This window comes from Malaclemys terrapin, chromosome 24 (genome assembly GCF_027887155.1).
Source record: "Malaclemys terrapin pileata isolate rMalTer1 chromosome 24, rMalTer1.hap1, whole genome shotgun sequence".
Classification (NCBI taxonomy): domain Eukaryota; kingdom Metazoa; phylum Chordata; order Testudines; family Emydidae; genus Malaclemys; species Malaclemys terrapin.
Window position 1 is genome coordinate 7229499 of NC_071528.1, and position 12253 is coordinate 7241751.

The 12253-nt window shown below is 56.2% G+C and overlaps 1 protein-coding gene across 1 annotated transcript; it reads left to right on the top strand.

The window, feature by feature from the left end:
* The first annotated feature begins 799 nt into the window (after window positions 1-799).
* Window positions 800-11967, top strand: AMH (anti-Mullerian hormone). Its single transcript, XM_054013732.1, has 5 exons — window positions 800-1703; window positions 5243-5421; window positions 8773-8896; window positions 9291-9474; window positions 10659-11967. The coding sequence occupies exons 1-5, from the start codon at window positions 1073-1075 to the stop codon at window positions 11572-11574; spliced, it is 2034 nt and encodes a 677-aa protein (XP_053869707.1). The 5' UTR covers window positions 800-1072; the 3' UTR covers window positions 11575-11967.
* The last annotated feature ends 286 nt before the right edge of the window (window positions 11968-12253 follow it).

Here is a 12253-nt window from a genome sequence, read left to right on the forward strand (position 1 = left end):
CTGGCTGTGTGTTGAACTTGGTTTTGAAGACACAATTACCTTTTTAAAAACCCGTGGGCATCAAATTTCCATGGAATAGATGTGGTGGCCAGCCTTAGCCGTTTGGTATCAGAGAAGGTAAAAAAAAGAAGTTGCCAGTAGTTGTTAAGGCCCAGTGGGGACAGGCTATTGCAGGATTGTTCCCTATGTTCTCTAATCCAGTCCAGTTTTTGTCTCAAAGTCTGAGGCTTCCATTACTTCCCTTGGGAGACCCCTTCTTGATGCTCCTGCAAAATGAAATCTTTTAAGACTCAAGCACTGAGTTTTGGGAGGAGTTGGACCAGAACTCCTCAGGGGAGGGATAGCTCAGTGGTTTGAGCATTGGCCTGCCAAACCCAGGGTTGTGAGTTCAATCCTTGAGGGGGCCACCTAGGGATCTGGGGCAAAATCAGTATTTGGTCCTGCTAGTGAAGGCAGGGGGCTGGACTGAATGACCTTTCAGGGTCCCTTCCAGTTCTATGAGATAGAATGCAAATCTTTATGAAGTGACCTCTCTAAACAGTCTGCAGAATGGAAGAGCTGGTGCTCCCAGTAATTAAGGGAAGCTTCCCAATAGAGAGATGATCAGTCTAAACCTACCTTCTCTCAGTTTCTTCCCATTCCCCCTACTTATACCCCTTCCATCCAGTCTAAGCAATTCTGACCTCCTGGATGTTTCAAGTCCTAAGAGAAATGTCTGCCAATCCCAGTGAAGATTCAAGCGGGACTGGCCTTCTTTCTCCACACCCTTCTTTAAAAACATCTTAAGTCAAGGACAAGCATCCCTACAAATAAGGTAAACAGCTTTAATTTTATAACATTTCCAAGCACTAGATGCAATGCCAAAAATAGAACAGAAAAACTCCTTTGAATCGGCCCTCCCTCCTTTATAGCACACTGGCCTCTGAATTTTTCTCAAGGGAGGTGTGTTGTGCATTGTCAACCCAAGGTCACTTTGTTTGAACGGGAGATGCAGTCCTCCCCTTACATAAGTGTTTCGAGGGATGCACTCGAGTAACTAGCCTCTGAGTTTAGAGCTGCTCGGAGCTGGAAGATGAGGCCCGTGCTTGGAATGGCTTTGCAGTGCCTGCTGCTGCTCCTCCCCTCAACTGCTCTGCTAAGAAAAGGAGGTGTTGAGGGAGGACTTTCGCCTGCTGAAGAACTGGAAATAACCTTTTCAAAGGAGTTGGGATTTGGAGAGGAGCGGAGAGAAAGGGAAGACGGGAGCATATATGAAGGAGCAGAACTCAACTTAATGGCATTGACGCCCAAGGCCACCACTGCTACACGTCTCCTCTTGAAGAGTGACAAGCCAGGAGATGATGCCAAAGGAGCAAAATGCCCTCCGCTCATCCCTGAGGAGGCAGTTTTCCCAGTTCTGGGGTCAGATTCCAGCCTCCCCCCTTGGCCCATTGGTGGGCTGGAAGGGCCAGTGTGCACGGTGAAAATGGGCAGGAGGTACGGCTTGGGCAAGAACCACTTGGAAGTCGTGGGGGTCCTTACCAGCTATGAAAGCGATTTCCTCAAAGTGGTGAGACGTTCAAGCTGGGACCAAGGCCGGCTGGAGACCTTTGGGATCTGTCCTGCTGGGGAGGCCCATTCTGCTCTCCTGTCTCTGAAACACATCAGTGCCCACTTGGCTGACCCAGGGGAGAACAGGTTCCTTGTGCTGCATCTTGAAGAAGGTATGTGCTAAGAGACCCCTGAACTGACTGACGGGTTGAGAGAGATGCTCCGATACCATGTTGATACGCGTGGTATTACCCAGCAAATACTGCTTTGCACACCAAAGAGAGGGATTGATAGAAGATGAAATGGGGGAGGGAAGGGGAGTCCCACTCTGAGTAGAAATTACCTAATCAGTACAATAAACTTCCCATTTGTCTTTAGCCACCATCTGAATTGTGGTGATCACCTTGAGTGTGTCCCCCCCCATCCCTAACAACCTCCCATCCTCTGCTGTGACTTCCAGTGCTGCTGGGTTAATAGACTCCACCACTGCCCTTGTTCCTGGCCCTCAAGGGCCATCTCACTCGTTCCTCCAATATTTACGGTAAAATCCAAAGGACAGTTTAGACCATGCTCTCTTACTGGAGAAAAGGGGGGGGAGAGAGGATATGTTCCTAAAGCTGGCAACAATGTTTTTGCCTGCTCTTAGCAGTGACCCAGTTCATAGGAGCTCTTCATACCCCAGCGGTGGGCCTGGCATAAAATCCTCGAGAGAGCCGCTTGCTGAGAACAATTCACTCTTGTTCTTTCCCCAGTAGTGTTGATCTCCTGCGAAATGTCTCCAATCCTGTTCTTGAAGCATATCTCAGTCCTTGCTGCCAGGGTGAGTTTGCCTGTGTAAAAACCCTGCCGTTCCTCTTTTGCAGTACATGGCACGAGGACTCTTAAGCAGGCAAATGTGAATGGATCTGTCCAGGCTTAGCCCCCCTTCTTACCCTGGGGGGGCTGTGAGGAAAAGGCAACATTGAGACTCTCCTAAATCAGTGAGGTTCTGTCTTTGGCCCTGTTCACCCTGGCAGCCACATCTGTCTGAGGGATCTCTTACCAGCAGCATTCTAGCATGGGCAAGGTTTTGACCTGGCTGAGAACTATGCTAGTTAAAGTGGGTGAACTTTCTTCCCACTCCCCTACACCCAGCCAACAGCATATTTAAATATATAAGACTTAGTGCTGGCTTGAGGTGGTCAGGTTAGATGATCATAATGGGGCCCTTCAGGTCTTGACATTGGTTTAGTCATATGCAGCTGCAATGTCAGTGTTCCCTCGCTTTGCTTCTCCAGGTCAGGGGTGGGATCATGTCCATGGATGAAAAGGGAATTCAGTCTCCAAGGCACGTCCATTTTTTCTGGCCTCTCTGCTGAGCCTGTCTGTATAGTGGTGGCCAGCTCAGAAGCTGGGTTTTGTTCTCTGGATACCTACCTGGCGTCCCTGAGCACCCAGCAGCTGTTGAAAACTCTGACTCGGGCTGGATTTGAACCAGCAACACACAGCTGAAGAGTGCTGTCCCTGGGCGGCAGTGCCTCAGGCTATCCAGTTCATCCTGAAGCATAGCTTTGTATTACTGTTCTCAGACAGAGAAATCTTGGGCATACTTGGTGAGAGAAACCCAGGACAGTTGTATTTATTGTGTATGGCTCTGAGTAATCTGTGAGTTCTGGCCTGGGGAAGCTTCCCAGGGCCTGCGAAACAGCAGGCAGTTTTTGCTGTTAACCATTTTTTGTACTTTTTTTTTAATGAAAACAAATTTACCCCTCCTTCTAGCACAATGGTGTCCCCTAAGCCTTCAGCCGTATTGTGCTGAATTATCACTTGCATTTGCTAGTTAGCACTAGTCATGTCACTTAATTAATGCAAAGTTAAAGGCGTTCTTGCAAAACCAGGTTTATGGAGGCTGTGCGGCTTGCTGGATTGAACAGAGGCCTGGGAGTCAGGACCGGCTCCATTTAATCTTGGCTCTGATGCCTTTTCTAATACTCTGATCTTTCCAGGATCACCACACCCATCACCACTGTAGCCAAGCTCCTGGCCGGACTCAACATCACAAGTCACTTAGCCCACGTTGGTACCCAGCAACTGAGGTGCCCCAAATCAGTGGCTGTTTCTACATGTTTTTGGTCTTAAACTCCCTCTGAAGCATCTGGCACCAGCACTGTAGGGAGACAGGATACTGGGGTAGATGAACCATTGGTCTGACCCAGTATGACCGTTCTGATGTGGGTGTCACCCCTCCCACTCCAGCCCTCTGGTCCCTGCCTCTGAACAAGATATAGCTTCTGAGGCAGGATGTGCATTTTGCCGGGACTGATTATCGTTAGGATGAGCAATTCACCTTGCTCTGTGGCTTGGAGATCTTTGAATGCCTTCCCCATTACTGCTTCTCCTGCCGCCTCCTTTCTAGGAGCTTCCTAAATACTGTACGTAAATTAGCGGTGAGCCCCACAGGAATCAATGGTGGGGTCTCGTGCTCCTCTAAGGACAGCTTGTTACTGGAATAGCTTCTGCCAGAGAATGCATTTGTGATGTCTTCCAAGTGCCGTATCACATCTCTTTGAAAGACATCCTGCTGTGACCGATTTCAGGAGGCCACACGCATTCACACTTACCCCAGAGGCTGTTATGGGTGCGGCGAGCCATCTCTGGAGCGGCACCAGGGGTCTATCTTAAAGTCAGACAGCAGGAGTGAGAGCCTGGAGAAACTAGATCGGTCAGAATTTGAAAAGGGGGGAAGGTTTCAGGGTGCAGCGTGTGTGGGAGAGTCTTCTGCCCTCCGTTGGATGGAATCAGAACTGTGGTGCTAAACATGGCTTCCCTCTAAGGCAGTGGTCTCCAAAGGGGGGGTGTGCAAAAGGATCCTTGGGGGTGCGCGGCAGAGGAGCGCTTTTTTGTTTTTGTTTTGCCAGTTCGGGTGGGAGTCTTTCCTTTTTTGCTTCGGCACGGCAGGGGGTGCGTGCTCAAAATCTTTTTACTGCTAGGGGTGCGCGATCAAAAAAGTTGGGCGACCACTGCTCTAAGGGGCAGGGTCTGGGCTTTTGAAGCAGGAGGATTTGGAGTCTTTCCTTAGTGCTACTGAGGCGTGCAGGCTGGACAGAGTGTGCCGCATTGGAGGGCATCCAGAGACACCGGGAAATGGCAGCCAGAGGCAATGCGTAGGAACAGCTGCGGTTTGTTAAAGTGGCAGCTGGCCTAATCTTGGCTTGGAACAAGGGCGGGGCAAAAATGGCCTGAAGTCCCGCTGTGGGCAGGGCAGCAGGAACAAATCCCTTCTAATGCCACCAGCAGACACGGGGCTGGGGTAGATCCCTGTGCCAGCCCTGACACCAAAGGAGCCCAGGAACTGGCAGTTCAGACAGGGATCTACTCAGCTCATTATCCTGGCACCAGCTGCTTCAGAGGAAGGTGCAATAATCCCAGCAGTGGCTGGTGATCTAGAATAACCTGCCTATAGGGGAAACTTCTTCTTCATCCCTGGCAGTTACCGATTGTCTCACGCCCTGCGACAGGAAGGTTTATAACTCTAATGGTTTTGTTTTCTAGCTAGTGCCAGTGTGGATTCCTCAGCCATTATCACGGTCTGCCTAATCCTTTTTTTGGTGTCCCTTGAAATGCTTGGCCTCTGACATCTTGTGTCCAGGAGTTCCACAGGTTAACTTCATGTTACAGGGTATTTCCATTTACCCAGTGAGTCATGCTGTTTGTGTTGGCTTTTCTCTGGCAGTGAAGTGGGATGCTGAGACAAAGCTCAGGTTTAAGCTGGCTTTTCAAGAGGACGTGGGGCGGTCACTTGGAGAGCTCCAGTCTGCCTTGCTGGTGTTTTATCCTGGAAGCAGGGAAAGGAAGGGCAGCAAAGCAAGAGAGAAGCTCCTGGCAGCAGGAGAAGGGCTGCACCAGAAGCAGGTAAGCAGCTGCCCAAGGCTGGCTTTCTTTATCTGTTCCCAACTGCTATGCGCAGAGCCGGCACAGCTGAGCAGTGGCAGGGCATGCTCCCCCCCCCTCCCCCAACATGCCTTGTCCTAGATCACTAACAGGGCTCGGTCTCCATGGCCCAGTCAATCCTTGGCCCCCTCTGCTGCTAGCAAGGAGCATGGGCCATGATGGGTTTTTTTGCAGCATAGGTCCCCACACTAGGAGCTGGATTGGGACTGGCACAGGCTACCAACCAAGTAAGCACGTTGCTTTAGGTTGCATAGATCACCTTGCACCATAACTTTTATTTTGTGCCATGATATTGGTAGGGTGACCAGATGTCCCAATTTTATAGGGACAGTCCCGATTTTTGGGTCTTTTTCTTATATAGGATCCTATTACCCCCCACCCCCATCCCAATTTTTCACACTTGCTGTCTGGTCACCCTAGATACTGGTGCCCATCCCTCCACCACCTCCTCCATGGATTCTCTTGGAGTCCCTGATGTAGGTGGAGATTTGCTGTGTCCATGGTGTTCCTGTAGGTGGCGCTCTTATCCCATCATCCAAACTGAGTACTGTGGGAAAGACAAAGGTGACAGGGATCTCTGTGTGCAGCCAGAACTTCCCAGGCTCCTTGGTGAGGCAGCTTCCGTGGGGGGGTTTGCTCACTACCAATTCCTCACCCAGTCAAATGACAGCACCACTCACCTGCCAGCACTCCCATGCTCCAACCTCTCTAGCATGGGCGTACCAGGCTGTGTCCAGCAAGGGAGAGGCGGGGTTACTCCTGGGAAGGGTGGCTCTCCGGCTGAGGCATCCCATGTAACCAGGCAGCCGGGGCGGATGCACCAACCCTGCTTGCCTGCTGCGCTCTCTGTCTCCATATGAATCCACTGATAAAAATGCATCAAGTTGCCTGAGCTGCGAGTGGCTCTACTCTGAGGGGCGACTGTAAAAATGGCCCCAGGGGGCTCTGTCTATATTGGCTGTTGGGGATTGCAGCCCAAATGTGCTCACTTCACACGGGGCGTGCGGGGTCATTGAACTCGTAACGACAGCCCTGGCTGGGTCATCAGTAAGGAATAAAACTAGCGCCTCTGTCTAAATGCATGAGCTAAAGGACCAGTTCTGCTGGCTGAAGCCAACTCGTAACTGTGTGTACGTGTTGTCCCCACTGAAGGGGGGCACAGAGCCACACTGTTAGCTGGCGTTACACCTGTGGACTCTAGCTGGGCTCGAGTCCCAGAGCACGGGATTCTGGTGCTAAAAGCAGCCGTGTAGACGTTCAGGCTCTGAAGCCAGGGGGGGTCAGTGGGCTTCAGAGCCCAAGCTCCGGCCTGAGTCGCAACGTCTACACCGCTGTTTTTCGTGCCGGACTCGGAGCGTGAACCCTGCACGCTGGCGGCTGTAGAATTGGGCTCAGACACATGGCCGCGGGCTGCCATTTGCAGTGTAGGGGTACCCCGAGAATGACTTTCCCTCTCTCACCTGCGCTAAGAGTCTGTGGGCCAGATTCTACCCTCGGCGCCAACGGGGTGGGACAGGAGAAACCCAAGGCTAAATTTGGCCGTGCAAGGGGCATCTCGGACAGTTCCATGGGTGATGCACATGAAGGACTAGACTCCAGCGCCCTCTCCTGGAACTGGACTGGCCTTGCAGCGCTAACGGGAACAGACTGGTGTCTTCTACAGCTGGGCCGATTGGGATGGGCTCCGATACACACATGGGGCAGAGCTGTTGAATAAGGATGAGGCATTTTAATTGTCACTTTTCAGAGCAGAAGTGCCCACGAAGGGCTGGATTTCCAAGAGCTCACCTGCCATGTGGGCACTAAAATAAGCGGCCAGATTTTTCAAGTGCTTTCCACAAGCCGTTCTGCAGCAGAAGGGCGTGACTGGGGGCAGTGCCCCCTACTGGCACACCTTTGCCATTTCACTTTTTTCACAGGACCCACCCCTGTGAATATTAACCCCCCTACCCTGGCCGCCTTCTCTCTCAGCACGGCTGCTCCCTGAACGTCCAGGATTTGCTGACGTCGCTGACGCAAACGAGGCGGTCACAGCTGATCCCACTACAGGAGAGTGAGCCTGTGCGTCTGCTGGCTTTCAGCTCCCCGGGGAGGGCACAGCCAGCTGGGTAGATCGGCTCTGCACACGTGAACGGAGCGTGTTTGAGGCTGAACCACTGAGAGGAAATAAATACAGACGCTGCTAATGGCGTTCAGACGTGTCCAGTCAAATCTTGCAGCCTTTACTCAGGCAAAGCTACCCCTGACTGTAGGGTTTCGCCCTGTGTTGGGGAAGGAGTAAATACAGGAACCCTGGCGGAGGCAGTGACCGAGCTCCTGTTGCCTCCAGTGGAGGAGTAAGGGACCTGTGCTGTGACACAGCACAGCAGGCACGTGAGTGCGCTCCCTTGGGACATGCTGGAGCACTGGTCAGGCGCCTCTGGACGAGATCTGCCACCCAGTCGGCTGCACAGGGAGAATCCTAGGCAGCTTAGAAGCTCCTTGCTGCTTTAAATCTGAACTTACAACCAAGCCCCGGGCTAGGTGGGCTCCGTGTCAGCGTTGCCAGCATGGCAGGGTTGGGGGCACGCCCTGGCCCTCCAGCACTAGGGTGAAATCATCTCAGGTCAGCAGGGGCTGGAAGCTGCCTCCCAGCTGTTCTGTGGCTGGTGTGGAGTGACCATGCCGGGTCTCGGGTTTTCTGCCTGCTCGGGGCAGCCCTGTCAGCTCCTTGTTGGCAGTCACAGCGAAAGGGCCAAGGGCTGAGTGGGCCATGAGCACTAAGCGCCACTCCCAGCCTGAGAGGGGAGAAGCACGGGGAAAGATGCCGTGGCCACTGCTCCAGACTCTGGCCCTTTCCTTTTCCAGCATCTCCCAGTGCTGAAGAGATGGAGCCCCCCTCGCCCTGTTCCCCGGGGGCATGGCCCCGCCTGCCCCCTCTGATCCCTGCAGCCCTGGGAGCAGCTCAGCGGATGTGCTGAGAAGCCTGAAACAGCCAGGAACAGATTATAATGCTGCGTCAGTGTGTAGATCCCTGAAGGAAATAATCAGAGCTGCCTTTGTCGCCAGCAAGGCCTCTGGTTTGCAGGCAGGGGGAGATCCAGACCAGGCGGCCGTTCCCCTCCAACTCCCTAACAGTCAGTTACCTCCGATTTATATTCCTTCATGCTCAGCTCCGTAGGCCTCTGAGGCTGGTCCCCTGGCTACAGTCTGGGCCTGCTGAGCTCTTGTCCCACCGTATGGGGTGGGACGGGTTCGTGTGCAAAGGGTCACCGCCGTTGCCCACCCCTTCTACTCCTTCCCGCCTCACCCGGGGCTCTGCTCTCTCTGCAGGCTCTCTGCCTCTCCAGGGACACCCGGTACCTGCTGCTCGGGGCCTCGGTGACGTCTGCCATCCGCTCACACAGGCAGCTCAGCTTCGACGTTTCCTTGGCAATCAGGCGTCCCAGTGATGGAGGTACGAGGGGGCGCCCCCGGGCAGCTGAGAGTTTTCTGATGGCTGGGGGGGCCCGGAGCCCATTGGGGTCTCGAGCATCAGTGGGGGGAGGCATGATGGCAGAGGTAGCTCCCGCTGATTGTCTGCTGTACGCAAACACAGAGGGGTTATCCGCGTAGGCAGTACAGCCTAGGGGTTAGTGCGGGGCAGTGGCAGCCCACACTCCTGGGTTCTATCCGGGGCTCTGGGGGACCTTTTGAAAGCCCCATCATTTTCATCCCCCGCTGTAGCGTGAGGACAACTGTGGGCTCCACCCCAGGGGCTGGGTGGGTGTCTGGGGAGGGCACCAAGCCCCTCAGTGGGAAGGGGCGTCCTGCTGCTTTCTCCCTTCTCCAACCTCTCCGCTCCCTGCCAGGCTCCCTCCTGCCCCCTCTGGAGGCTCAGCAACTGCTCTTCGGCGCTGACGAGAAGTGTTTCACCAGGATGACCCCGGCCTTGCTCTTGCTGGTGAAGCCGCGGTGCGAGGAAGATGCCCCGTCCCCCTCTTCCTTCCTCTCAGTGGGCGGCGTGGTGGAGATGGTCCCTTACCCACAGCCCAGGTGTGCAGGCTTTCAGGATGGAAACAGGGAGCGCCGCCATTCCAGCTGGGGAGACCCCGAGTCACCTGCCGTCAGCTCTGAGCAGCTCAGCCTGCCCTAGCCCCCCTGCTTTGCCCATGGGGTTAGAACGGACAGGCCGAGTGTCTGGGGTCAGAGCAGCGCCAGTGTTGGGCATGGGGGGACAGTGTCCCAGCAGACTGGTCCTTTCTGGGCTGTTCTCCAGGTCCAGGGCTCTGCATGGGCTGGCTTCTTTGGGGGCAGCCCAGTCACATGTCGAGGGCACTTCTGAAGATGGGGGGGGGGGTGCAGGGGCTGGTGGGGCTGCCCCCAGGTCTGAGTGCCGCATGTTCCCCTCTGAGGGCCATGTGAAATGAGTTGGGTGGTTCTCAGTCTTGTTCTTGGGAGACAGGTGCCCACGTGGCAACCTCTGCTCCAGCCTGTCACTGCTCCTGTGCAGAGTCCCAAGGGACAGCGAGCCCCGCAGACGGACAGTGGGAGGGGGCATTGGTAGGCCAGGATGGGATGCTCGTACGGCTGCACCTGCTCTGTGGCTAGAGCCCTCTTTGCTCTGGTGACTGCCAGCTGGGCACCATTCGCCAGCACTGAGCTCCCTGTGGGGCATGAAGAAAGCCCCTTGGGCTCCAGCCCCACAGCATTCCTGGGTTGGGAGCCCGTTCCAGTACAGAGCCCAGCAGGGGGCACTGGGGTGCTAGGAGACTGGGTCAGGCAGAATGCGCTCTGCAGTGCCCTGCTAATGTCCTAGGGCAGGAGTGGGGCAGGGAGTGCCAGGCCCTGCGGGCGGTGCCTTGTCCCAAATGTGTGGGAGGAAGGCCCTGTGCCCCATGGGGGGGATGGGCCCCATGGGGGAGGGGAAGGCCCTGTGCCCATTGTAGGGGGCGGGGACTGTGCCCCATGGAGGGGGGGAAGGCCCTTTGCCCATTGGGGGGATGGGCCCCATGGGGGGGAACCCCTATGCCCATTGTGGGGGGGGAGAATCTGGGCCCCGTGGGGGAGGGGAAGGCCACGTGTCCATGGGGGGGGGGAGATCTGGGCCCCATGGGGGAGGGGAAGGCCCTGTGCCCATGGGGGATCTGGGCCCCATGCGGGAGGGGGAACCCCCAGGCCTGTGGTTGGGCCCGTCGCATAAAGGACCCTTTGTGACCCGGTCTGTGTCTCCCTGGCAGCTCGCCCCCTGGTGGCAAGGCCGAGGAGCCAGCCTCTAATGCGGCTGCTGGCCAGGCCAATGCTTCATCCCCAGCGCCCGGCGGCCATGACCAGTTCCTAGGCAGCCTGACCCGGTTCGTCAGCAGGGTCCTGAGCCCCTCGGGGGAGCTGCCTGCTGCCTCCGGCCTCCACCACTGGCTGGACTTCAAGACGCTGGAGACGCTTCCTCACCGGCTGCTCAACCTGTCGGAGCAGGCAGCCCTGGAGCGGCTGGTGCAGTCGGACGAGCCCCTGGTGCTCCTGTTCCCCCAGAACAGCCAGGCGCTGCTGGAGCAGCAGTTCGGGCACTGGCGGCTGGAGGGGACACTGCTGCAGAGGCTGCTGGAGAAGCTCCAGGCTGTCATCCAGGAGCTGAGGGAGATCCCAGCCTTTCAAGCCAACGTGGACCTCTTCCAGCACCTCCTGGCCTTCTGCTATTACCCCCTGGGGTCGGGCGGCAGCGACCCCACGGAGCTGCCCCGTGGCCACCGGAAGTTGCGCACGCTGCTGCTGCTCAAAGCCCTGCAGACGGTGCGCGCCCACTGGCAGGAGAAGAGGAAGGTGTCCCGGCAGAACCGCAGCGCTGGGTCCCAGGCCTACTGCCGGCTGCAGGAGCTGACGATCAACCTCCGCTACGATTTCATCATCGTCCCCGTGGAATACACTGCCAACAACTGCGAGGGCCCCTGCCGCCGCCCGCTCTCTACCCGCAGCCCCGGCTACTCCTCCCACACGGTGCTGCTGCTGGAAATGCAGGCACGGGGCACACCCCTCCGGCGCAGCCCCTGCTGTGTGCCCGTCAAATACTCCAGCCAGGACGTCATCCTCTTCACCGGGGAGGGCTTGCAGGTCACGACGTACCCCGAAATGGTGGTAGAGGAGTGCGGCTGTCGGTAGAGACGCCCGGCCTGTCCCGTCTCTCCCTGGCGTCCTTTGGCCTTCAGAGCTTGGAGGGAGGCGACTGAGCTGAGGCCGTGGCCTGGGCTGTTGGTTCCACAGCTGCCTTTCCCCTGCAATACTGGCTCGTTGTTTCCCCCTGGCCCTGGTAGGTTTATGGGCCCGTCACGCTCCGGGAAGCTGATGGCAGCCCCAGGTGCATCTGCCCCCCAATGGCAGCAGAGCGCTGGGGCGGCGCAAGTGACGCGTTCCTGGAGCTTAGAGGGCAGCAATAGGCCAAATCTGACCCCCACCCGCTCCAGCTTTGTTAGAAGTGGGATGTGGAGGGGCTGTGATGGGCAGCAGAACCCCGGCCCCTTCCTGCCTGATTCTTGTATGTGCAGCTATTTCTCAATATCGTCTGGTTTAATTTCTCACCCTTTCGTGCTGAGGGTGATGGGGGTGGGGGGAGGGGGCGTCTTGGGGGAAAATCTGTAACGGGGGAGGGGGAGTCTGTCTGCAGACAGGAGATTGATGCAAACATGCTAGTGCCACTGAGGGATGCCATGGGCTAGGTCAGGTGCTGGGCTTCGCACACCGGCCACTTCAAATCCTGTGGAAGCTGAGAGCCAGCACTAGGGTGGGGGTCCTGGGCTGGCAGAGCAGGGGCCGTGTAGCGCAGGCCAGAGGCGATCGGGCT

Excerpts from the sequence above, each read along its gene's own strand:
- AMH (XM_054013732.1), top strand. The coding sequence starts at position 1,073 with ATGAGGCCCGTGCTTGGAATGGCTTTGCAGTGCCTGCTGCTGCTCCTC. Across the intron at positions 5,422-8,772 it reads AAGGGCTGCACCAGAAGCAG|GCTCTCTGCCTCTCCAGGGA; the intron begins GTAAGCAGCTGC and ends CTCTCTCTGCAG. Across the intron at positions 8,897-9,290 it reads CAGGCGTCCCAGTGATGGAG|GCTCCCTCCTGCCCCCTCTG; the intron begins GTACGAGGGGGC and ends GCTCCCTGCCAG.